The following is a 26,124-nucleotide window of genomic DNA, read 5'->3' as shown; positions in this document are numbered from 1 at the left end:
AAAACTCTATTTCTCAATACCTCATTTTGTATTTTAAGCTTAAGGATGTTTTTATTTATACACAAAGAACACCACTTGATACATGATAAATGTCAATTTCAAATGAAAAATTTAGTTATTCTAAACACTTATCAACACCATATATGAAAATCGGATCAAACTTTTAAAAGGAAAATGGTAAATCATAAATGTAAAATTTACACCAATATTTTACACTTTTGTTTTAGTATCCCAAATTATTAATTTTATGTGAAGAATACTAATATTTTCAACCTTTAATTCAAAATTAAAATAGACGAAATAATAATCGTTTTCAAGCAATATTGTATTACAGAAAAAAAAATATATGTATAAATATTTTGATGACTTGTATATTTATTCTAGTTTCCTACTGTTTAGAATATTCCATTATATAAGTAAACTATATTTGGGAAAAAAAAAACTTCAAATGTAATGACTTGGTCTAACAATGATATATAAATAAGTAGAGTTATCAAAATGAATTAAACCCATAAGCCAATTCGGTCCATTACGTGTTTGAGCTGGATTGGGTTAAAACAATCCGTCTCACCAATTCGGTCCAATTCGGCTTACTCGGGTTGAACACGCGGTGAGCCCGGTTGAGAACATAAAAAAAAAAAAAAAAACCCACCTCACTCTTAACTTAAGTGTCCAGTTCAAAATGCAAGCAAACTTTTTTTTGAAATTTTGGAGAAGAGAGATCCATGTTCATGACACTTCATTCATTCTACCTTTATTTCTTATTAGTCATTTTTTTCCTAAGATAGTAAGGTATAACTATGATTTATTTTCCGGGATGAATGATTTATTTTTATTCTAAATTAAAAATAGTAAATTTTTAAAATAGGTTTGGACTTTTTTGGATTTTGGTTACATATTAAAGAAAATGTTAGTTTGAAGAAAAAAATTTATAATTTTTTTAATTAAGTGAGTTAATCCATTTAACTCAATAATTCGTAATGGAGTCGAATTGAATTCAAATTTTTTAGACTTACTAATAAATGTCGCAGAGTAAATTTACTCACTAAGTGACTAATATACAATGAACCGTACCACACCTCACCAGGTGGCCCAACTCACCGGGTGGCCCAAATATATAAATAGGTGAGTGTGAGAGTCGATTAATAATTAGACCTCAAAACTTGACTAAGTCCTTACAAATTTAATAGAAAATTAACAAATACAAAGAAAAAAAAGAAAGTGGAGCCCAAAAAACAGAGTCGTCTAGAAATATAGGTAGAGATGATACATTTAGTGAGGAATTGACTATTTATGAAGGGAGTATTTTAAATGAATTTCAATAATAATTTAGAAAATTCTTGGCTTTTAGTTAGGATAAATCAAGTTAAAAATAAAAGAAAATTAGAAATTATTTAAGGAGTTAGTTAATTGAAAAATTAAGTTTCTTAAATAAAAGTTAACTATTTATTTAAATATATGGTCCTTATTTATTTCTTTCATACATTTTCATATAATGGATTACATGAAGAAAATCAATAACTCAATCTTTGAAATAGTTTTGCCTTTATCTTTTTTGTGTGTGGTGTTCTAATTTTCAAACCCACATAAAGAATGCCTAAGACTTTAATGATCCATGACTAAGTCTTTTAGCATTGATTGTTTTTTCCTACTTGTTTGTGATGGATGACCTAACTTTTTAACTCATAAAAGGGTAGGACTTGAAAGATCAAAGTCTTTGGAGTAACTTCAAAATGTTTCCTTTTTATGTCATTAATGTGCTTAATTTTCCAACCCATAAAAATGGATCGAGTTATAAGTTCATGTAAATTTTAATCCACTTATTTTTATCATTGAGGAAAAAAGAAGAAGACAATGTTTTACTTGTTTAAGCTATTTTCTATTTTATTTTATTTTGAAAAAAGCTTGTGTGCTCTGTTATTAGTGTTTGGTAACCCTATTAAAAGTAACATTTTTTAAAACCTCAAATTCTTATTTTCAACTTTTAATATTAATTCACATTTTTTCGTGTAAACATTTACTTAATTTAGAAATACTCTCAAAACATATTTTATTAATAAAAAATTAATTCATATAAAAGTATAATGTAAACATGTTTAGTTTTGTCAATCATATTTTTAAGCTACCAAACATTTATAATTTAGAATTATATAAAATCAGGGTGAATAATAGATCGTCTTTCCATAATACAAATAGTGACAGTGATAAAATCACATGTCTTCTTCTATGCTATCTATACAGGTTCAATCCCTCAAAGTATTTTTTTTTCCTATGATATCTTTAAAATGTAATAAAACATTATTTTAGGGAGGACCCTTTAAATAGCAGACGAGTAGAAGATAGAAAAAACGAAGATAACATCCATATCATTTCGTTGACGATAAGTACAATAAAACTTTTAAGCCAAAAAAAAAAGAAAAAAAATGCTTAATAGGTTTTTTTAATTAAAACTTAATTGATACTTCACCGCTCACCGAGCTTCGGGGAGTAATGGGAATGAAAAATATTTTTTGATTATTAAATTTTAATAATTTTTTTATAATTTTAAGTGTTATTTTTTAAGTAGTTTTTTATTTATTTTCTTTTTAGTATTCAAAAATCATTTAAAAAATAACATCTCATATTATAAGAAAAAATTATCACCGATGTGAAGACATATATCTCTTTCTTGAATAGCATAACTCAAGTAATATCTCTTTCTTAAAAAATCTTAAGACTTTAAGTCTTCAAACCAAATGCAGACCCAAGGCAAATACTTTTGAATGTGAACATTGTGTGTGGACGTAGAATTTGAAGGCCTTTCACACTTCTTTTTAGTCCTTTTAATTGGTTTTTAGCATCTAAAGTTTGTTCCTTGTTAATTAAGTAGACAAATTTTGAAATAAATATGTTAGAAAAATAAATTTTAATAACTAAATTTTTGATAACTTTTTTTTATAATCTGATATTTTTTAAATGGTTTTTTATTTTTTTATATTTTTTTATATTTCACAAATATTAAAAAAAATCATTTCAGATTATAAGAAAAAATTATTAATATTTAATTGTCAAAATATTACTATTCTACTCATTACAAATGTCAATTTCTTTTTGTAAATTTAGTATAGAGAAGTACATTGTTAGAGAGATAACGAAAATATAAGAAGACACTGCATCACCATATATAGGCTATTCAGCATGCTTAACCAATAACCACTTCTCTCTGATAAAAAAACATTTATTTCTATTAAAAGACTTTGTGTGAGGATGAATTCCTCCATTTTGAATATAGTGTTTGTTCACCTTTGTTGGCTTTCACTTTTTTTGTCAACTTTGGGTGTTTGCAGAGAGACCATGTGCATTGGAAGTGAGAGAGAGACATTGTTGAAGTTGAAGGATGATCTCACAGATCTTACAAACAGGCTTTCTTCTTGGAATGCTACTTCAAATCCCAATTGTTGCCAATGGGATGGAGTTGTCTGCAACAACATTACATCTCACGTTGCAGAGCTTCACCTTTATACTCCACTTCCTACTTTCGATGAGGGCTTTGGTTATGCATTCAATGAAGCTTATGTACAAGCAAAAGAAGAGTTTACTGCATCTCAATTTGGTGGAGAGATAAATCCTTGTTTGGTTGATTTGAAGCATTTGAATTACTTGGATCTCAGCGGCAATGATTTTCAAAATACCCCAATTCCTTCCTTCATTACAAAAATGACTTCTTTAACTTATCTCAACCTTTCTCGTGCTGGATTCATGTGGGACATTCCTCCTCAGATCGGGAATCTCTCTAATTTGCTCATTCTTGATTTGAGTTATGTCGCCGGCGGAACAATTCCTTCTCAGGTGGGAAATCTTTCCAATTTGATTTACCTTGGCCTTACGAATGTGTTTATTGAAAATATTGATTGGCTATCAAATCTTTCAAAACTTAAATATCTTCATTTGGAAGGGGCAAAACTAGACCAAACAGTTGATTGGCTTCACACTCTCGAAACTCTTCCTTCTTTGACAAATCTACATTTAAGATTATGTACACTTCCTCATTATAATCAACCATCCTTTCTTAACTCATCTCTCCTAACTCTTGATCTTTCTCAAACGAACTATTATCCTTTAAGTTCTTTTGTCCCAGAGTGGGTGTTTGGACTAAAGAAACTTGTTTCTCTTACTTTAAGTTATAACGAATTTGAAGGCCCAATTCCCAATGGTTTTCAAAACCTCACACTTCTTGAAAATCTAGACTTGTCTGGTAATTCATTCTCATCTATACCTGATTGGTTTTATGGTAATTTTCGTCATCTCATGTTCTTGTACTTAAGGGATAACAAGTGGCATGATACTATTTCTGATGCCTTGGGAAATATGACTTCTTTGGTTGAACTTGATTTGTCACACAATCAACTTGAAGGTCCACTTCCAACTTCTTTAAGTAATCTCTGCAACTTAAGGAAGATAGATTTCTCATATCTCAAACTAAACCAACAAGCTAATGAAATTTTGGATATTCTTACTCCTTGTATTTCTCATGGACTCACAACACTTAAAGTCAGAGGTTCTCAACTTTCAGGCCATTTGACAGATCAATTCAATGGTTTTAAAAGTATTGTCACACTATATTTGCAAGAGAACAAAATTAGTGGTGAACTTCCAAGATCATTTGGAAAACTTTCATCATTGAGATTTCTTGGTCTATTCCAAAATCAATTTAGTGGACATCCATTTGAAAGTCTAAGATCACTTTCTAAATTGTCATACCTTGACATTAGTCACAATCATTTTGAAGGAGTTGTCACAGAAGATCATCTTGCAAATCTTACCAGCTTGATTGAATTTCGTGCATCAAGAAACAATTTAACTTTAACAGTGGATCCAAGTTGGCATCCTACTTTTCAACTTACCCGTTTGGATATGAACTCTTGGCAATTAGGTCCTAACTTTCCATCATGGATTCAGTCACAAAACAAACTTCGTTATTTAGCAATGTCTAACACAGGGATTTTAGGTTCTTTTCCCACTGGGTTTTGGGAAACATTTTCTCAACTTTCTTTTCTAAACCTTTCTCATAATCATATCTATGGTGAGCTTGAGGCTACGTTAAGAAATCCAATATCTGTCATTGTTGTTGATTTAAGTGCAAATAATTTAAGTGGCAAATTACCCTTTCTTTCAAATATTGTGGGATCACTAGATCTTTCGAGCAATTCATTCTCACAATCCATGGATGATTTTTTATGCCAAAAACAACATTGGTCAATGAAATTATCATTTCTCCATCTTGCATCAAGTAATTTGTCAGGAGAAATACCCGATTGTTGGGGAATTTGGCCATATCTGGTGGATATAAATTTACGAAACAATAATTTTGTTGGGAACTTGCCCCCATCCATAGGTTCCTTGGTAGAGCTGAATTCTTTAAGCCTCCGTAACAACTCACTCTCTGGAACATTTCCTAACATTTTGAAGAATACAAGTAAATTGACTTGTTTAGATCTTGGGGAAAATAATTTTTCAGGAACAATTCCATCTTGGATTGGAGAACGTCTTATAAACATGAAAGTTCTTATCCTTCGATCAAATAGATTTTTGGGTTACATTCCTCAAAAAATATGCGATATGAGTTCTCTTCAGGTTTTGGACCTTGCACAAAACAATTTGATTGGAAACATACCTACTTGTTTCAATAACTTGAAGGCCATGACACATATGAATACAAATCCTCTTATCTATTCTAATGCTGTTAATTATACATCTGAGTATTCATATGATAGTATAATCAGTGTGCTCCTTTGGTTGAAAGGAAGAGAAGACGAGTACAGAAACATTCTGGGATTGGTAACGAGTATTGATTTGTCGAATAACCAATTAGTGGGTGAAATACCAAAAGAAATCACAAATTTAATTGGATTGGAATTTTTGAACTTGTCTCACAACCAACTAATTGGTCATATTCCTCAAAGCATTGGTGATATGAGATCATTATTGTCCATCGATTTCTCAAGAAATCAACTTTTTGGTGAAATCCCTCAAACTCTTTCAAATTTGAACTTTCTGAGCACGCTAGACTTATCTTATAATCATTTGAAGGGAAAAATTCCAACAGGAACTCAATTGCAAACCTTTGCTGCCTCCAATTTTATTGGCAACAATCTCTGTGGCCCACCACTACTCATCAACTGCACCTCCAATGCAACTACTGATAATTTTGATCACAATGGCAAAGGAAGTGATAGGCATGAGGTGAATTGGTTTTATATCAGTATGACAATTGGTTTTGTCATGGGATTTTGGATAGTAATTGGTCCTTTGTTCATTTCAAGATCATGGCGTCATACCTATTTTCATTTTCTTGATAATGTGAGGTTCAAACTTCAATCTATTTTCTGATGCATGAAATATCACTGTATAATAATGTTGAAAAATAAAGTTGTCATGAGAGAGCTTGGTTGCTTTTATTTCTGGTTCATTTATGTTTTTGTTTGATTTTTGAGATTTGAAAGGTTATGTAAATTCTGATATGTATGTCAACGAAAAAATTTACATTAAATTTATTATAGATAAATTGTAGTTAATTTTGTGACAGAAGTTATAAGGTTAAAAATTGTAATCCTCTATTGGAAAACGTTAAAGAATATGGATTTAAATTGAACTACTTGACACTCTGGTAGAAAATACAAGAACCAACATCAGATGCTTATCTTAATATTATATTAAAACATTAGTATTCTATTTAATGAATAAGAATTATTTTGTGGTAATTGTTAGCATAACTTAAAATGATTCTAATTGATTAGTATTGTATTTAGGTTGATGAGTCTTTTTGACCATTTTTCCTTTCTTTGATTTTTGTTTTGTTTGTACTGTGTGTTAAAATTATGAAGATATTGTTTCTGCAGATTAAAAGTGGATCTTCTTCACGCTCAGCGAATGTTTCTATTTTTCTTATCATGCTTTAAGCGCATCTTTTAGACATAGCGTGTGTTTCTGTTTCTTTTCTATTTTTCTGTTTTGTTCTCCTTTCTGCTATATATCTGTACAAAGTTATGGATTATTTTAAGTGTTACTCTTGCCTTAATTTTTTAATCAAATATCTCTATGCAGTTCTGGAATTATGTTTTTCATTAGTATTCTATTAATGTTTCTCACAATTTTATTCAACCTTAGTTAAAACAAAGTGAGCACATAAGCAACTCAATGAAAAATACTACCAGAAAAATCAAGGTAAATGCATAAACCTTGTCACACAAATGACAATAGAAATACATGTATTTTAAATAAAATGAGCATTAAGATGTTCAACGAAAATACTACCATATAAATCAAAGTAAACACGCAAATAAACAAACACTATATTTTAGCCCAATTTAAACAGAAAGTACCTTAGAAAAAAAAAAACAATTTAAGATAGAGCATAAAGCAAGAAATAAAATTCAACAACAATTATGTAAACATATTTACGTTAGAGTAAGTATTATATATTTCTTCTATAACTTTTGAAACAACTTCGACAAACATCGAATCCTAAACGAACACAATTTTAATTTTATATATTAGTGCAAAATAGACCTATTAGAATACGATATTAAACCAGTTGTGGTGAACCAATGTAATCCAAAATCCACAACCCAAAACTGTTTGATCTCTTTCGTTTTCCATCCGTGAGCTTTTTTGTTTTGTCACATTTGCATAATCTTCTTTTCAACGAGGTCATCATTATTCTTTTTCATCTCCCAAGTGTCTAATTAATTTTGACTTTTCAGTTTCAGGTATTAGATGGATTGTTTTATAACTCATAATATGTCTTTCACATATTACATCAACGTAACTGATGTAATATACATATCTTTGATTAGAAATCACAAACTATATTCAAAGACGTCTAGTGTGTTACTTTTTACCTATTTCAAAACAAAATAAAACTATATTAAAAAATTAGCACCATCCAACCACCGGATGCAAAAATTAAAAACAAAATTGTACTCAAAGACAGTTTGTGTTAGTTAATTAACTCCTACCTATGATGTATCCACACTTCAATCTGGATTATGTATCTGTGTCCTACACGTATCATGCTTGATACTTTATGATATTTTATCGATATTTGTCAATAAAGTATTCAATTTATAAAGTTGTAGTACATTACAATAAATTTTTTTAATAATGACTAATTTTAGTAGAAAAAAATAAGTAGTCACTATATAATGACTGATTTAGATACCAATTTAAAAACTAAAAATTATTAGCAACTAAAATAGTTCCAAAAACATAAAATTTGTCTTTAAATTGATAATTAAAATAGTTTTTATTATGAATTGATTTATAAATTGGTTACTAACATTAGCTACCAAGATTTTAACTACCAAAATAAGTGGTTTCTAAATTAGTCACTAACATTAGCAATTAGGTTTTGGCTACTAAAATAGTTGGCTTCTAAATTGGTCTCTAACATATTTTTTGTTACTAAAATTGGTTATTATTTAAGAATTTTCTTTTAATGGTATGTTATGATAACAATAATTTATATTTTTTATGTTGACAACTTTAGTATATATAGTTTTATTTTGGATTCACATAATAATGATCATATATTTATTATGTTTTTAAGAATCATTGTTCATTTTTCAAGATTCATATATCATGTATCTATAACATATCATGTCCTATTATTGAAAACAAACTTATGGACATATCGAACACGTATCATATTTGTGCATCATAAACTCCTACTTTTTACTTTAGTTTTATTATGACCTGGAGTTCTTACATTCTCCTTAGTCTTTAACTCAAAAGAGTATCGTCGAGGAATAACTTACAAATTCACTCTTTCAACTTTAATTTTATTATTTTATGTATATTTTTGAGTTACAAAAGAACGATGTTTAAAATATAAAATAAAATAAGAATTAAAGAAAGTAATTTGAAAAATAATATTTAAATAAATAATTAAATATGAATTAAAATATCATAAACAAATATAATAACAAAAAAATAAATTAATAAAAATAATTAGTGTATAACTAAAGATAAAAAAATAACGTAATTATAAATTAACGAAGATGATGAGTGCTTAACTGGAATGCATTAAATAACATAATTATAAATAAAATAAATAAATAAGCTTAATATGTAACTAAAAATAAATAAACATAAATATTTTATAATAGAAGATAAATAAAATAAAATAAATATGTAGATTAACAGATAACTAAAAATAAATGAATGTAAGTAAATACACAAGACAAATGCATAACTATACATAAAATAAATAAATAGGATTGCTATATAATAAAAAACATTAAATAAATAAATAAACAAAATTTGGAATAACTAAATATAATTTAAATAAAATAAATAAATAAAATCTGTATGTAATAAAAGTAAAATAAATAAGTAAGATTAATTTATAAATAAGAATATATTAAATAAAATAAATAGACAGACTAATACATATTTAGAAATAAATTATATAAAATAAATAAAATGAATGTATGAGATAAATAAAATAAAGATGATAACAATTAAAAATAAATAAAATAATATATAATTCAAAATAAATATAAGTACGATAAATCACACATAAGTTGATTAAAATAAATATAAGAAAAAATTAACATGACTCTGCCTTACCTTCTTTGTTCTCTCATATCTTATAAACATTTTTTTTTAATCTAAAATACTCTATCATTATTTATAGTATGATTTAGTATTTTTTTCTTTATTTTTAATTTTTTTACTAGATGTGGTATTACACGATTTAAAAAGATTTAAAGTGATTCTTATATTGATTCATTATGTTTAAAATGGTTAGAGAAAAAAAAAAGTGAGTTGATTGCTCAAATGAAGAAAAAAACTGAAATTAAGATCACAATCATCTCATTGACAACAAATAAAAAAGGAAGATATTTAAATAAAATAAAAAAGAAAATTGAACACTTAAATAAATAAATTCCTTTAATAAAACTTCAATTAAAACAAATTTATAAAATAATTAAAATTTAATTAAGTCATAAAATATGAACTTAATCCGAAGGCATCTTGAGTAATTTGACCTTATATTTTGTATAATGGTAATTGATGAAAGTCGGAACGTCTCAAACATCTTTTTCTTTCAATCCCTAGCAGGACGCAACAAAATCAAACATTGAAACACTATGACAGAATAAATCTACAGTTTAAAAAAATATACTTTACGCTTGCTTCTTTGTACGTCTTTCTCTAATTTTCTAACCCATATATAAAATATATAGAACTTAAAAGTGTTTGTACCAAATTATTTTTTTCCCCTTTACTTGACCAAATTTTCTAACCCATAGAAAGGACATACCAACAAAGACTCATGAACAATTTAAAGTGTCTATGATATAATAATTTATGCAACTAGTGTGATTAATTTTCTAACCCATATGGATTACTGTGAAAGACCACTACTTTGCTTCTATTTATTTATTCGGTTCTGATATGATTCACTGCAAACAAAATTAGAAAGCTGTGAAGAAAACAAACATTCATGTCAACAGCATTATGATTAAGTAGATTTTATGATTTGATTATAAATAATATTAAAGCAACAGATAATTAACCAACAGATATAGTACGACGATAATAGAAGTTGTTGAAGATCACAGATTTCGCCCATGACTCCATTAATAACAGTTGTTAAAGGAAATTTCTCATCATAGTTAAAATCTCCTTTTTAATCAGTTGCATTTTCCATGTAACGTGTTATTGGCATGGCTTTAGAAATTAAGGAAAATAATATTTTAACCCACTTTTTTTTGACCAATTTTTAATTCATCATTTTCATCACTCTTAGATTATTTATTTTAATTTTTTGTAATGATGTGATGTGATGATCTAAGGATGATGAGAATAGTAAGTTAAAGTATTATTATCTAGAAATTAATGAGAAATTAATGGAAAAGACAAAAACAAAAGGAAAAAGGAAAGAGAGTAAGGATAGAGAGAGACACGCACAACGCGTATTGAAGACTAAAGTTGTATATGGAGAAAAAATAAGACTCTGCAACAGTATAAATATAAGAAGTTCTATATGCATAATGAATAAGGAGTATTGAGAGGTTGTGTGATGATGAATTCCTCCATTTTAATGGTTGTGTTTGTTCATCTTTGTTGGTTTTCTCTTAGTATGTGCAGAGAGACGGTGTGTATTGAAAGTGAGAGAGATACATTGTTGAAGTTGAAGCATCATCTCATAGATCCTTCAAATAGGCTTTCTTCTTGGAATACTTCTGCCAATCCCGATTGTTGTGAGTGGGATAGAGTTCTCTGCAACTACATCACATCCCACGTTGAAGCGCTTGACCTCAGCACTTCACATTCTCTCTCCGATAAGAGCTTGAGTGAAGAACACAAAGATCCTTGTTGGCGTAATGGGGAGCCTTTGATTTACTTGGATTCCAACAAAAAATATGTCAGTGGTATGCCAATTCCTTCTCAATCTCGGAATCTCTCCAATTTCCTTTACCTTCACTTTCAACATTATTTTTTTGTATAATTACTTGTATAGTATCCAGTTTAGAGTTAGTGTGTCAAATAGGTACCCGGTTTAAAAAAAATGTCAATTACATCTCAATTTTAAAAAAAAAATACTTCAATTAAGTCCCTTTCAACCGGAACTTGTCTTATAATCATTTGAAGGGAAAAATTCCAACCGGAACTCAAGTGCAAACCTTTGATGCTTCCAATTTTATTGGCAACTATCTATGTGACCCACCACTACCCATCAATTGTAGCTCCAATGCAAAAATGGACCATTTTCATCATAATGACAATGGTAGTGATAGGAATGGGGTAAATTGGTTTTTTGTAAGTATGACATTTGGGTTTGTTGTGGGATTTTGGGCAGTGATTGGTCCTTTGTTCATTTGTAGATCATGGCGCTATACTTATTTTCATTTCCTTGACCATGTGTGGTTCAAGCTTCGATCTATTTTTTTATGCAAGTACATTATTTAGTATAATGAAAATTAAATTGTAATAAAAACATGAAATTTTACACTGCATTTGTAGTTGATCAAATTTTCACATCACTTTTATACTGTGTTGTGTAAATTATGTTAGTAGATGCATGTTGAAATTATTGTAGATAAGTTCTAATTAATTTTATCATTAGATAAACAAATTATAATCTTCTATTTTTGTAAAAATAGAGCATATGAATTTAATTTGAACTACGTAGTACTTTGTTGTTTGAAAGACTTGAAGTCACATTTAATCCGTTAATATTGTCATGATTGTTAAACTTAGTATTATGTTCCAATATTGTTGATGAGTTTTATTTAGTGAATAAGGATTATATTTTCGTAAATGTTAGTATATTAAAATTAAATTAAATTTAATAACACAATAAAACTAGGAACTGACACATTGTATGTACTGTTCAAAAACGTTAATTATTTAAACACGTTAGTCAAAAAGATTCAATTGATCAAAATTTGAGAAAAATGAAAACTTAATTGAACGCAAAACGAAAATGAGGATTAGATTGAATAAAAACAACGAAAACAGGACCAAATATATATTTAAGCCTAAAAATTATTTTAAATATCAATAATTTTAAATTTATAAATTGGTATCTAAATTAATCATTATAATAATTGTTTTTTGTTTTTAAAATTGGATGTTATATATTTTTTATAGTGTTGGTTATGGCATATTCATGATTAATTCTATTGTATTAATTTCTGATGATTTTTGTGAGCATAATATAATTTAATAATACAAATAAATATTCTTCATTAATTTTTTTTTTCTGACAAAGACTTTAGAAATCAAATGTTTACATTTCAAAATCCACAACAAATAATTTACTTATTTGACTTCGCCAATATTTTTAAACATTTTGTTACAAAATTGTTTATCATAATCGACAATTTAAATTTTTTGGACTAGTTTATTTTTTATATTTTCTTGTGTCATGAGTGAAACAATTTTCTAATCCATAATCAACAACTTAAAATTTTAAGTGTTACAAGCACATAATAGTCCGATTATTATGAAAGACCAAAGACCAAATTTAATTAAGTCTTTCCACTACTTTGTTTTTATTTATTTATTTCAAGTTTCTAATTTATCCAAACATTAAAAAAAAACACAATTTAAATTTTGTTAAGAGTGATTGAACCCCTTTTCACATATAATTTTTCTTGTGTGTATTTATGAGAAGGGAAATATGCATATGTAACAAACTATATCATTATAATATATATATATATATATATATATATATATATAAATATATATATATATATATATATATATATATATATATATATATATATATATTTGTATTTCAAAATATTCATACCAAAGTCTTCAAATATTATTTTTCTTTCTAGGTCTATAAAATGTTGGGATCAAGCTTGGAAAAGTTTGTAAAGTCTGTTACTGTAGTCTAGAAAACAAATTTGTTGTAAACTATTTCTTTTTGAATAATATATAGAAGTTATACTTTAAAATTAATTGTATTGAGAGTGCATAAGATAGAAAGTAAAATTAAGTTAAAAATGTAGAGCTTTTGTTGTTTACTTTCACAAGCTTTCTGCGAGGAAAGCCAAAGTTGAAAAGTATTAAAAGAATAAAATCTAAAATTTGTTTTGATTAAATATAATTTCAACTACATATGTATGATCAGAATTTATTTCTTTCACACGTATTCATATGTCTCTATAAATAATCAAATTAGCATGAAAATAAGGAAAGGAAAAATCTAAACAACGTCAAATAAACACTTATCTGTAGGCTTCTAAAAAGAAATACGATTCTTCTCTGGTTTTTGGTCAACTTTGTGGCAGAGAAAATGCATTAGAACAGAGGCCAAATAACTCTTTTTGAAATTCTTGCTCCAGCATGTCAATTCCATCATTTGTCTCTCAACAAATAGTTGTAAGAAAGAAAAGAAAGAAATCGAAATGGATAAAATTTCTATTTCAAAATGACCAAAAAATTATCATACGGGACAAATGTCACAAAAATAAACATGGATATTAAGGATAATAAAACATGCAATTGACTGTGGGATATGTTACTGATCAAAATATCTTTCGATGATACAAATTCTACCAACAGGTTTATTATCGGAAAAAATATTTTTCAATAATTTAAATTTTAAAATTCATCAATAAAATTAATTGATAAATTTATATTTACCCTGCAGATTTATTTTTATCAGTAAAAATCTTTCACTAATAATTTAATTTGTTAATATTAACAACCTTCAGTAATAATTTAGCTTCTTTTTTTTTCAAAATATATGACAGTGAGAATGATAAATTCAGAATTATATAAATTTTATATATCTAGGCATTCTCAATTGAATCTTTATTAATATATGGTTTAATGGAATACTTCTGTTTTATTTTATTTTTATTTGTTTAATATTCCTTCGATATTTTTTAACTTGTGGTTAACTCACTTTTAAAATGGAAAGGAGCGTAAAGAGAACTAGTGATCTCGCTAATTAGACATGTCAAAGTGAGTCAACTCGGTTCACACGGGTTGGCTCACCACGAGCCGGATTGAAAATGAGTGAACCCAACCCGGCTCACTTTCTGGTTAGCCGGAAATTTTGGAACCCGGCTCAACCCACCACGGGTTGGTGGGTTAAGTGGATTGGCTCACCAACCCACCTAAAAAAATTATTATTTTTTAGTATTCAAATATTTAAATAAATTTTTAAGTAACCCATAGGATGACAATCATAGTAAAATCAAGAACCAATGTTTTGATTATACTCACCACCAATATATGAAGAATTATTTCCAAGAAAGTATCCATTAGTCTAAGAAAGCATGGTTAATATTACAAATTTTCTGTCATGCTATTCAACAAAATATAAATAAAAAAACTATACATTTTTTTCATGCTAATTTAGAAAAAAATCGTTTATAAGACGGTTACTTGAGTAATTTACTATAAAGATTATAGTTAAAGATTAAAGTATCAACATATATATAACTTGATAATCAAATTAATTAAACATTCAAACTATTCAAATATAATTAAGCAACATTCTAGCATTTAAAAATATGAAATTGTGAACAAATATAATAGGAGTAGTAAATAATTATTAAAAAAATTAAAAAAATTAAAAAAAAATTAAAAAAAATTGTAAAAAAATGGTGGTGGGTTAAGTGGGTCAACCCATCTTCAACTCGGCTCGAACCCGTTTAATCCGTGGATTAAGTGAGTCGGGTTGAGTTCAACCCACTTTTGAAAAAGTTGAATTTTTCTCAACCCAAACCGACTTGAACCCGTGGTGAGCCGGGTTGGCTCACGGGTTGAAACCCATTTTGACATCTCTATCGCTAATGATCACCTATTATGCATAGATGTGATACGTGTATCAGATACGACATGTATCTGACATACCGATATATTTATTTACAAAATATTAGAATACGATACGTGAGATATGCATATTGAGAATTGTATAATAATATTTTAAAAAATGATAAATATATATGTTATTGTGATCACATACATCCAAATTAAAATCATAGGTATTAAAATTGTCAACATAAAAAATTATAAATTATTTTCATCATAAAATTATTGTTCCTTTATAAATAATATGTTTGATTGATAAGTATTAGTAAAATAACTTAAAATATTGAAAAGTATTAAATACGAACACTTGTCAAATACATATACGTAATCTAAATTCTAAATTGAAATACCGATGCTTCATAGATGATCACCGTATTAACTACAAAGCAAAAAACAAAAGCCTTGAATAAGATAAAAGAAAATTGAATACTTAATTAAATATTTTGTTAATAAAAAATTAATAAACAATAATTAAATTTATAAAATAATTAAAATTTAATTAAATCATAAAATAAGAACTTAATCCGGATTCAAACATTACCTTATATTTTGTATAGTGGTAATTGATGAAAATAGGGAACGTGTCAAATTCAATCCCTACCAACAACACACAATAAAATCAAACATTGAAAAATTACGACAGACCATAAATCTACAGTTTAAACAAATATTTTACGCTTCTTTCTATGTTTCTATCTCTAATTTTCTAATCCATATATAAAATATACAGTACTAGAGAAATCAGCAGCTTAAAGTGTTCGTACCAAATTTAATTTTTTCCCCTTTCTTGACCAAATTTTCTAACCCATAGAAAGGACAGAACAACAAAGATTAATTAACAACTTAAAGTGTCTGCGCTATAATAATTTATTCAATTAGTGTGATTAATTTTCTAACCCATGGATTACTGTGAAAGACCGACTTTACCTAAGTCTTTCCACTACTTTGCTTTTATTTATTTATTTCGATCTGACATGATTCACTGCAAAGAAAGTTAGGAAGCTGAGAAGAAAACTATTTGAACTATAATACCGCCTTTAAATATGAAAGTGTCTTCCGGAGATAAACCCCAAATTATTTGAACGCCCCAAAACCATTTGAAAGGAGCTGAAGACTGCAGTTCGCACGAGACCGGGACGTATAGCAAGTGAAAGTGCCGAATGGAATAATAGAAATAGGAACAAATGTAAAAAAGTTGAAAAAATTACATTTAAAGACATTTTATACTTTCACCAAATTTAGAAAAACATTAAACATTATGTATTTAAAAAAATATATGATTCTCGTTTATTTCTTTGTACATTTTCATATAATAGATTACATGACGAAAATAAATAAGTGGATCTTTAAAATAGGTTTGATTTTATGATTTATGTGTGGTGTGTAATTTTGTAACCCATATAATGGATAGGACTTTAAAAGTCTTTTGATTTCATTTTCAGAATTTCCTTGTCACGATGTCCTAATTTCATAACTCATAAAATGGGTTGGAATACTTCTATTTTTTTTCTTTCTTTAGTGTGCTTAATTTTCTAACTTATAATATGGACGAGGAATAAGAAATCCATGTAAACTAAAAACACATATAAAGTGTAGAAAAGAGTTAATAAAACATTACTTTAATTAAATATAACTTTTGGTGTCTGTTTAAATACGATAAACAAATGAAAACCAAATGAAAATGTCCTAATTGAAATAAACCGCATAATACCTACGAAAATGAAAAGAATGAAAAACAAGAAAAGGAGTGGAAGAAGAATATTGAAAACCAAATGACAAAAAGACAAAGACTTTTGAATGCCAACATTTTGTGTAGACTTACAATTCAAACAATCCTTTCATACTTTTTTAGCACCTAAATTACGTTTACGTTGCTTCTCGTCCTTTAAATAGATACTTTTAAAAAGAATATACAAAAGATAAAGATGTTACTCATTTTGAAAAGTACATTTGATTTTAACATTTTAGTGTATAAAATTTAAATTGTTAAATAGATAGCGTATAACTGAATAATGGTTAATAAAAATATGTTTGAGCCCAAATAAAGGCAAAGTTTATTTATCTAAGTACTTAAAGAAAGTTACACAAGAACTCTAATTAACTAAATAAAGGGATCTAAAACTATCAAGAATCTTAGCTAATCTTAAGGCAAACTTACTAACTTAGGTCTCTTTCTTTGGGATTTAATTACTCAAATAATTCTTCTTCTTTTTTTACTTTTAATTATTGTTCATGACAAATTTAATACAAAATATAAGTTTGATTAGATTCTTTCTCTTTTACTCCTATAAAATTTTCAAGTGTAATTTACTTAATTATGTTTTTACAATTGCATGAGACATAAATCCTTTCGTTATCTAAATCTACAAACTAATCATTAAAATCTTAATCCAATGGGAACCAACTTGTAAAATTAGAGGTCAAATTTTGTAAAATTCGCAATGATAACAAATTTTATTATAAATATAAATGTTTAATTATTTGTTTTGTCTTTACTTTGGTCGGAAGTTTTAAGTTGGTGCTATTTTTAAAAAAACTTTCAATTTTGTCATAATTTTTAAAAAGTATTTCAATTAAATCTCCATTAATTTTAATATTTTTCTTGTAAAAGTTTTTGTTGCTATATGTCAAAATTTTTTATGACACATTGTAGTGCACGACAAAATGACAGTGTCAATCTCAAGTATTATTATCTTTTAACATTACACAAAAAATCTTTTTTTACACAACTCAAACAAAACTGGAGAGATCTTCTCCTTTCATGTACAAAATTGTATTAAATATTCTATCAATTTTTTATTATCTTTTAACATTACACAAAAAATCTTTTTTTACACAACTCAAACAAAACTTGAAAGATCTTCTCCTTTCATGTAGAAAATTGTATTAAATATTCTATCAATTTTTTCTTAATAAATTAAAGTTTTAAAAGTGAGGATTATGAAGTATAAGGATGAGAGACGGATAATATTTTTCAAAAAATTCAACACTTTTTCGATCGTTCTATTTTATTTTGTGTGAAAAATATGTCCAAACTTTTAAAAAAAGAAAAACCACACTAACCCATAAATGTATAATTTATACAAGTATTTTACACTCTTTTACGTCTCCCTAATAATTAATTAATATTATGTGAAAGAAAAAACTGTAACATTCCACTTAAAATAGAAAAAATAATAATTTTGTCGAGCAATATAAGAAGAAAAAATCTTTTTAAGTTAGATATTTTGATGACTTGTATATTTATTGTTCTTTCCTACCATAATATATGAATTAGTGAGTATGAGAGTGAAAAGGCTAAGACTATGTCAAACAATAAGTTGGATTATTATACATCTCCGAACTTGATTAGAAAACAAAGAGAAAAAGAAGGTGCAGCCAACAATAGAGACAGTCAGATAAATAGGTTAAGATATTTAGTGAGAACTTCACTATTTATGACGAGCGTTTTTAAAATGGATTTGAATACTAATTTTAAAAAGTAATTATTGGCTTTCAGTCAGAAGAAATAAAGCAAAAAAAGTAGAACATTAAAAGTGATTTAAAGAGTTATTTAATTGTAAAAATAATTTTTGGTTAAATAAAAGTTAACCATTTATTTAAATATCTGATTATCGTTTATTTCTTTAGTACTATTTAAACTTTTTGGCTGGGGATGAAGAGGAGGAACGCTGATAAAATATGAAAGTGATATTGAGAGGTGAATTTGATTTTATAAAATTAGCATAGAAATTAAAATTGATAGACAGATAGCGCAAGTATGAAAAGGCGATGCAGCTCTCTCTATAAATAGGGTATTTAGTATGTAAGCATAACCCATAACCACTTCTTTCTAATGAAAAAACAGTTGCTTCTTTACAATAGCTCGTTTAAAAATGACTTCCTCCTTTTTTATTGTTGTGTTTGTTAATTCGCTTTTGATGTCAAGTTTTGGTGTGTGCAGAGAGACGGTGTGCATTGGAAGTGAGAGAGAGACACTGTTGAAGTTGAAGCATCATCTCACAGATCCTTCAAATAGGCTTTCTTCTTGGAATGCCTCTGTCAATCCCAATTGCTGCGAGTGGGATGGAGTTGTGTGCAACAACATTACATCTCATGTTGCAGAGCTTCACCTCACCACTCCACGTCCTTCTTTCTCTTTTTATAAGAGCATTCCTTATCAATTGGATGTAGATATTTATGAAGAGGCATTAAAAGAGTATAGGAGACGGGCCTTTGGTGGAGAGATAAATCCTTGTTTGGTTGATTTGAAGCAGTTGAATTACTTGGATCTTAGCGGCAATCATTTTCCAGGTACTCCAATTCCTTCCTTCATTGCAACAATGACTTCTTTAACTCACCTCAATCTTTCTGATGCTGGATTCATGGGGAATATTCCTTCTCAGATTGGAAATCTCTCCAATTTGCTCTATCTTGATCTCAGTTATCTTTATTTTGGAAGTCATGAAAATGTTGATTGGCTATCAAGTCTGTCCAAACTTCGTTATCTTGACTTGAGCAACACTTGGTCATTTGAAAGAAGTATGCCAATTCCTTCTTTTGTTGGAACAATCACCACCTTAATTCACTTGGACCTCTCTAATTCTGGATTCATGGGCAACATTCCTCTTCAGATTGGAAATCTTTCCAATTTGGCGTATCTAGACCTAAGCGGTGCTGCCAATGGAACACTTCCCTCTCAAATTGGAAATCTCTCCAACTTGCTCTACCTGGATCTTCGAAGTGGTGATTCTATTGACAAAAGTTTGTTTATTGGAAATGTTGACTGGTTGTCAAGTCTTACTAAGCTTGAATATCTTGATTTAGGAGGTGCAAACCTATCCCAATCATTTCACTTGCTTCACACCCTCCAACCTCTTTCTTCTTTGTTGCACCTACATTTGTCAGGATGCACACTTCCTTACTCCAATCAACCATCATTTCTTAACTCCTCGTCTCTCCTCACTCTTGATCTTTCTGACATTTCTTATAATTCAAAAATTTCATTTGTTCTAAAGTGGGTGTTTGGACTAAAGAAACTTGTTTCTCTTGTTTCAACTTTTAACTACTTTGAAGGTCCAATTCCTGATGGTCTTCGAAACCTCACACTTCTTGAAAATCTTGATTTGAAGGAAACTTCATTTTCATCTTCTATACCTCATTGGTTTTATAGTAGTTTTCCTCATCTCAAGTTCTTGCACCTATCAAGGAACAACTTACAAGAAAATATTTCTGATGCCTTAGGAAATATGACTTCTCTAGTTACACTTGATCTGTCATACAATAAACTTGAAGGTCCAATTCCAACTTCTTTAGGAAAGGTGACTTCTTTGGTCATACTTGATCTATCACACAATAAACTTGAAGGTTCAATTCCAACTTCTTTAGGAAAGTTGACTTCTCTAGTTCGACTTGATTTATCACACAATCAACTTTCAGGCAATGTAACACTAGATTATTGTGGCAACAAAGGTGATGGAAAACATACAAAATCACTTGGAGAACTTTCATCATTGAGAGTACTTATTTTGTCGTCAAATCAACTTGGTGGAAATCCATTTGAAAGTCTTAGATCACTCTCTAAATTATCAAGTCTTGATATTGGTTATAATCGTTTTGAAGGAGTTGTCACAGAAGATCATCTCACGAATCTTACGAGTTTGACTGACCTTTTTGCAACAAGAAACAATTTGACTTTAAAAGTGGGTCCCAACTGGCATCCTACTTTTCAACTTAGTTATTTGGATATGAGCTCTTGGCAATTAGGTCCCAACTTTCCTTCATGGATTCAATCACAAGACAAACTTGATTATTTAGCGATGTCTAACACGAGAATTTTAGATTCTATTCCCTATTCGTTTTGGAAAACATTATCTCAAGCTTCTTTTCTAAATCTCTCTCATAATCATATCCATGGTGAGCTTCAGACTACTTTAAAGAATCCAGTATCTATAATTACTGTTGATCTAAGTGCAAATAAGTTAAGTGGCAAATTTCCTTCACTTTCAAATGATGTGGGATTTTTGGACCTTTCAAGCAATTCATTCTCCAAATCCATGGATGATTTTTTATGTAAAGGTAAAGAGAAGCCAATGAAATTAGAATTTCTCAAGCTTGCATCGAATAACTTATCAGGGGAGATACCAGATTGTTGGGACATCTGGCCATATCTATTGTATGTAAATTTACAAAATAATAATTTTGTTGGAAACATCCCCCAATCCATGAGTTCCTTAATAGAGCTAGAATCATTAAGCATCCGTAAAAACTTGCTCTCGGGAACATTTCCTACAATTTTGAAAAAGACCAATAAATTGATTTTGTTGGATCTTGGAGAAAATAATTTTTCAGGAACAATTCCAACTTGGGTTGGAGAAAGTTTTTTAGATATGAAGGTTCTTATCCTTCGATCAAATAGATTTTCGGGTCATATTCCTAATGAAATATGTGATATGAGTCTTCTTCAAGTGTTAGACCTTGCAAGCAATTCATTCTCCAAATCCATGGATGATTTTTTATGTAAAGGTAAAGAGAAGCCAATGAAATTAGAATTTCTCAATCTTGCATCGAATAACTTATCAGGGGAGATACCAGATTGTTGGGACATCTGGCCATATCTATTGTATGTAAATTTACAAAATAATAATTTTGTTGGAAACATTCCCCAATCCATGAGTTCCTTAATAGAGCTAGAATCATTAAGCATCCGTAAAAACTTGCTCTCGGGAACATTTCCTACAATTTTGAAAAAGACCAATAAATTGATTTTGTTGGATCTTGGAGAAAATAATTTTTCAGGAACAATTCCAACTTGGGTTGGAGAAAGTTTTTTACATATGAAGGTTCTTATCCTTCGATCAAATAGATTTTCGGGTCATATTCCTAATGAAATATGTGATATGAGTCTTCTTCAAGTGTTAGACCTTGCACAAAATAATCTGACTGGAAACATACCTACTTGTTTTAATAGTTTGAAGACCATGACCCAAATGAACAAAAGTACAACTGCTCTTATCTATTTTTCTGCTATAAACTATACATTTCTATATTCAGATTATATTGTAATCAGTGTTCGTCTTTGGTTGAAAGGAAGAGGAGATGAATACAAAAACTTTCTCGGGTTGGTAACAAGCATTGATTTGTCAAATAACAAATTAGTAGGAGAAATACCCAGAGAAGTCACAGATTTAAATGGTTTGATGTTTTTGAACTTGTCCCACAACCAACTTAGTGGTCACGTTCCACAAAACATTGGTAATATGGGATCATTGTTGTCCATTGATTTTTCAAGGAATGAACTTTCTGGTGAAATCCCTCCAACTATTTCAAATTTGAGCTTTCTAAGCATGCTAGACTTGTCTTATAATGGTTTGAATGGAAAAATTCCAACAGGAACTCAGTTGCAAACCTTTGATGCGTCCAACTTTATTGGCAACAATCTTTGTGGCCCACCACTACCCATCAGTTGCAGCTCCAATGACAAAAGCTATATTCAGAATGGCAAAGGGAGTGATAGGCATGGATTAAACTTATTTTATGTGGGTATGACATTTGGATATATGGTGGGATTTTGGATAGTAGTTGGTCCTCTGGTCATTTGTAGATCATGGCGTTATGCCTATTTTCATTTCCTTGATCATGTGTGGTTCAAACTTCAATATTTTTTCTAATGTGAGTACAATATATCTAATGTGGTGAAAAATAAAGTTATTATAAAACATGGAAGTTAATTTGAACTACTCTGTATTGCATAGTTGATCAAATTTTCAGGTAATTTCTGTTTTGTTTGATTTATTTTCAAATATGAGAGTGTTATTTATTTAAATTACTACTGGATTTCAAAGCTAAAGAATCTACATGTTCAACTTATTATGGATAAATTCTAGCTAATTTAACAAATTGCAATCTGTTGTTAGAAAATCTAGACAGTGTGAACTTAATTTGAACCATGTAGAACTCTTGTTGAAAAGAATTGAAGCAATATATTTAATGAGTTGCTTGGGTTTTAGATACTCAAAGGCATTCGTATTCAAATTTATAGATGGTTATAATTTCTTTCTCAATATCAAGATTCAAAGGCATTATAAAAGACTACTTTCTTTCTCAACAGCAAGATTCAAATTCTTGGTGAACATTTAGTTTTGGACGTAGCATTTTTAACTTTATCTCTTCACTTTTTAAATTTAGTCCATTTTATTTTAACATTTTACATATAAACAGGAGAAAAATGAGACTCTGGTATGAAGGTCTATCTTGAATATGCAAAATTGTCTGCTCTGCATTTGATAGACTTTTGATCAAAGATATGTAAAAAATTCTCATACATTGGATTAATCGGAGGAGTACTGCTTTCATTAATTGGTATTGTTAGTTTCAGTTTTCATTGTTAAAAGGTAAATGTTGAATGCCATAAATAAAAGCTTATAAAAGAAAAGTGATTCATGAAAGAGGTAGAGAGTAAAGAAAAGTAGTAATGGAAAGGAAGCAGATGCAGGATAATAATGTTTAATAATAAAGGATTAAAATGTTTTCTTTAATATGATCATTTTTCATGATACTGTATTGTTCAACTTAAAATTGAATTGGAAAGACAACATAACAACCTATCCAAAGACTTTGAATGGGAAGACTTTTCAAGTAAACAAAGTTCAAACAAAAAACAAAGCTTCCAACAAAAATGAGTGTAGACTTTTCATAATCTACGAACTCTGTTGATATGGAAATTTAAAGTGAATTACTGATATAAAAGAGTGAACATGTTTAGAATGGAGAAAGAAGGCATTGCGCCCGGAGTATATATAATAGAGAGAGTTTAATATGCAGAACCAAGATTTCTGCTGTAAAAGAAGATTTAGTTTCATATACAAAGACGGTGTGATGAAGAACTGTTCCATTTTAATTCTCTTCCACCTTTTCTATTTCTATTCATATTTCCTTTATTTTAATTTATTGATTTAATTAGTAACTTGATTTTCATAAGTCATTTATTTATTTTGATTTCTATAATTCTTTTTACTCAATTGAGTTACTGTTATTTTTTTAAACACTCAATATGATCTTTCTATCAAATTAATGTTAACTTTGTTTGAAAATATGTCAAAATCGGAATCATTCAAAAGGCATCAATTATCAAAAATAAAATAAAAAATCGAAGGGGTTCAAAAATAGAAATAACTTAAATTTAGGCACCTAACATCTTTCAAATAATGTTAATACCAGTTTTAATAAAAGATGTTACATTTTTAAGAGAAATAAGAGTCCAATTGAGTTTAAAAATATATATAGATCAAAATAAATCAAAAGTTTAAATACAGAAAATAAATTACTAATTAGGTCTTATCTATTTTTGGAAGTGAAATGATAATATATTGAGATTGAATCAGTTCAACTTTAACATTAAAATTTTAGTACTTCCATTTAGACACACACGGAAACATATTTTTTTCCAATTTTCTATAAGCATATTTTTTCAAAGGAGAATTTTAAGGGTACTTTCTTTCCCAATGGAAAGGTTGGGTGTGGCATTTATAACTTCGTTCTCTGTCTATGAAATTTAATTTAACTTATTTTAATACTTTTTTTATCGTAAAACAAAACAAAGTGAGACTCTGTACAAACGACAAAAGAAGTGAAAAAGTAAAGGAAAAGAAAAAAAAAGGTGCAGAAGAGACAAATAAAAGAAAACACAATGTAGAGTGTGTTCTGAATTGAACGGACTGTGCTTTCACGCTTATTACTTTTTCCCACATCAATAGCTATATCACTCTCCAATCCTTAAAATGTTGCATTCACTGTCATACATACTTCTATCACAAATGAGGATGACATATATATGTATTTGAAATCTCTAACAAGTAAGTGAAACAATTATCAGATAATAATTTGTATGACACATAGTGCAATTATATAGCACAAGTAGTGATATTATACAACCAGACTCACTATTTGAATTTGATTAAGTATCGATTTAAAATTATCTCTATAGTGGATAATCATAATAAATAAACTTCAATGTAATTGACCATTCATTCTAAATCAAATATCACACATTTAAATCTTTATAGCAAAACCTCCGATTACATACAATTTAAATTCATACTTTATCAAAATAGAGTCAAATATAAAGTAAAACAAATAATACTTTAATCAATATCAAACATAATAGAATAATGAGGTTGGGACCAAATTTATATTTTAGGAGAAAAAAAATAATACAGTCAAAATTTATATATTTAATTATTAGGACTAAATTGAACAAAATTAATGAAAATTGAGACCAAATTAAATATAAGTCACGAGATACTGTTACGTGTGGCAATCCTGATTTGGTACGTGGACAACTTTTTAAAATTAAAAAAAATTAAAAACAAAAAAAAAAATTAAAAAATCACATAGTGACACGTGGCAGTTATTGTTCACTTCCGTTAACGATTTAAACAGCGTCTACAAAAAGGACCAAATTGAACACAAATTACAAAAATTAAGACCATTTTAAACATTTCAACAAAATAGGACTAAAGGAAACAAAACTCACGAAAATTGGGACCAAAAAGGTATTTAAACCGATAAATATTGATATTGAAAATCATCTATCTTCATCAATTATACTTTTACGGCTTTATCAAATAACAGATCAATCATTCATTGCTACTAAAAGTTCTAAATAGATCTAAATCAATTCATTAGGTTTAGACCATAAGGATCTCAAGCACAATATTGATCTTTCAAACATTGATGCATAAACCTTTGTTTTAAGTGCAAGACTTTTAACTCAAATAAAACATTTAAATATATTCTTAGCATTTAAACAAATTA

The 26,124-nt window shown here is 28.3% G+C and overlaps 2 protein-coding genes across 2 annotated transcripts; both read left to right on the top strand.

The window, feature by feature from the left end:
* Positions 1-3,219: 3,219 nt before the first annotated feature.
* Positions 3,220-6,416, top strand: LOC114181733 (receptor-like protein EIX2). Its single transcript, XM_028068269.1, has one exon. It carries the CDS (start codon positions 3,247-3,249, stop codon positions 6,367-6,369), a length of 3,123 nt encoding a protein of 1,040 aa, XP_027924070.1. The 5' UTR covers positions 3,220-3,246; the 3' UTR covers positions 6,370-6,416.
* Positions 6,417-19,239: 12,823 nt separating this feature from the next.
* LOC114180873 (receptor-like protein EIX1) lies at positions 19,240-23,053 on the top strand. Its single transcript, XM_028067165.1, has 4 exons — positions 19,240-20,676; positions 20,782-21,387; positions 21,835-22,308; positions 22,363-23,053. The coding sequence occupies exons 1-4, from the start codon at positions 19,251-19,253 to the stop codon at positions 22,977-22,979; spliced, it is 3,123 nt and encodes a 1,040-aa protein (XP_027922966.1). The 5' UTR covers positions 19,240-19,250; the 3' UTR covers positions 22,980-23,053.
* The last annotated feature ends 3,071 nt before the right edge of the window (positions 23,054-26,124 follow it).

This window comes from Vigna unguiculata, chromosome 4 (assembly GCF_004118075.2).
Source record: "Vigna unguiculata cultivar IT97K-499-35 chromosome 4, ASM411807v1, whole genome shotgun sequence".
Lineage (NCBI taxonomy): Eukaryota > Viridiplantae > Streptophyta > Magnoliopsida > Fabales > Fabaceae > Vigna > Vigna unguiculata.
This window is presented reverse-complemented; position numbering and strand designations above follow the sequence as displayed.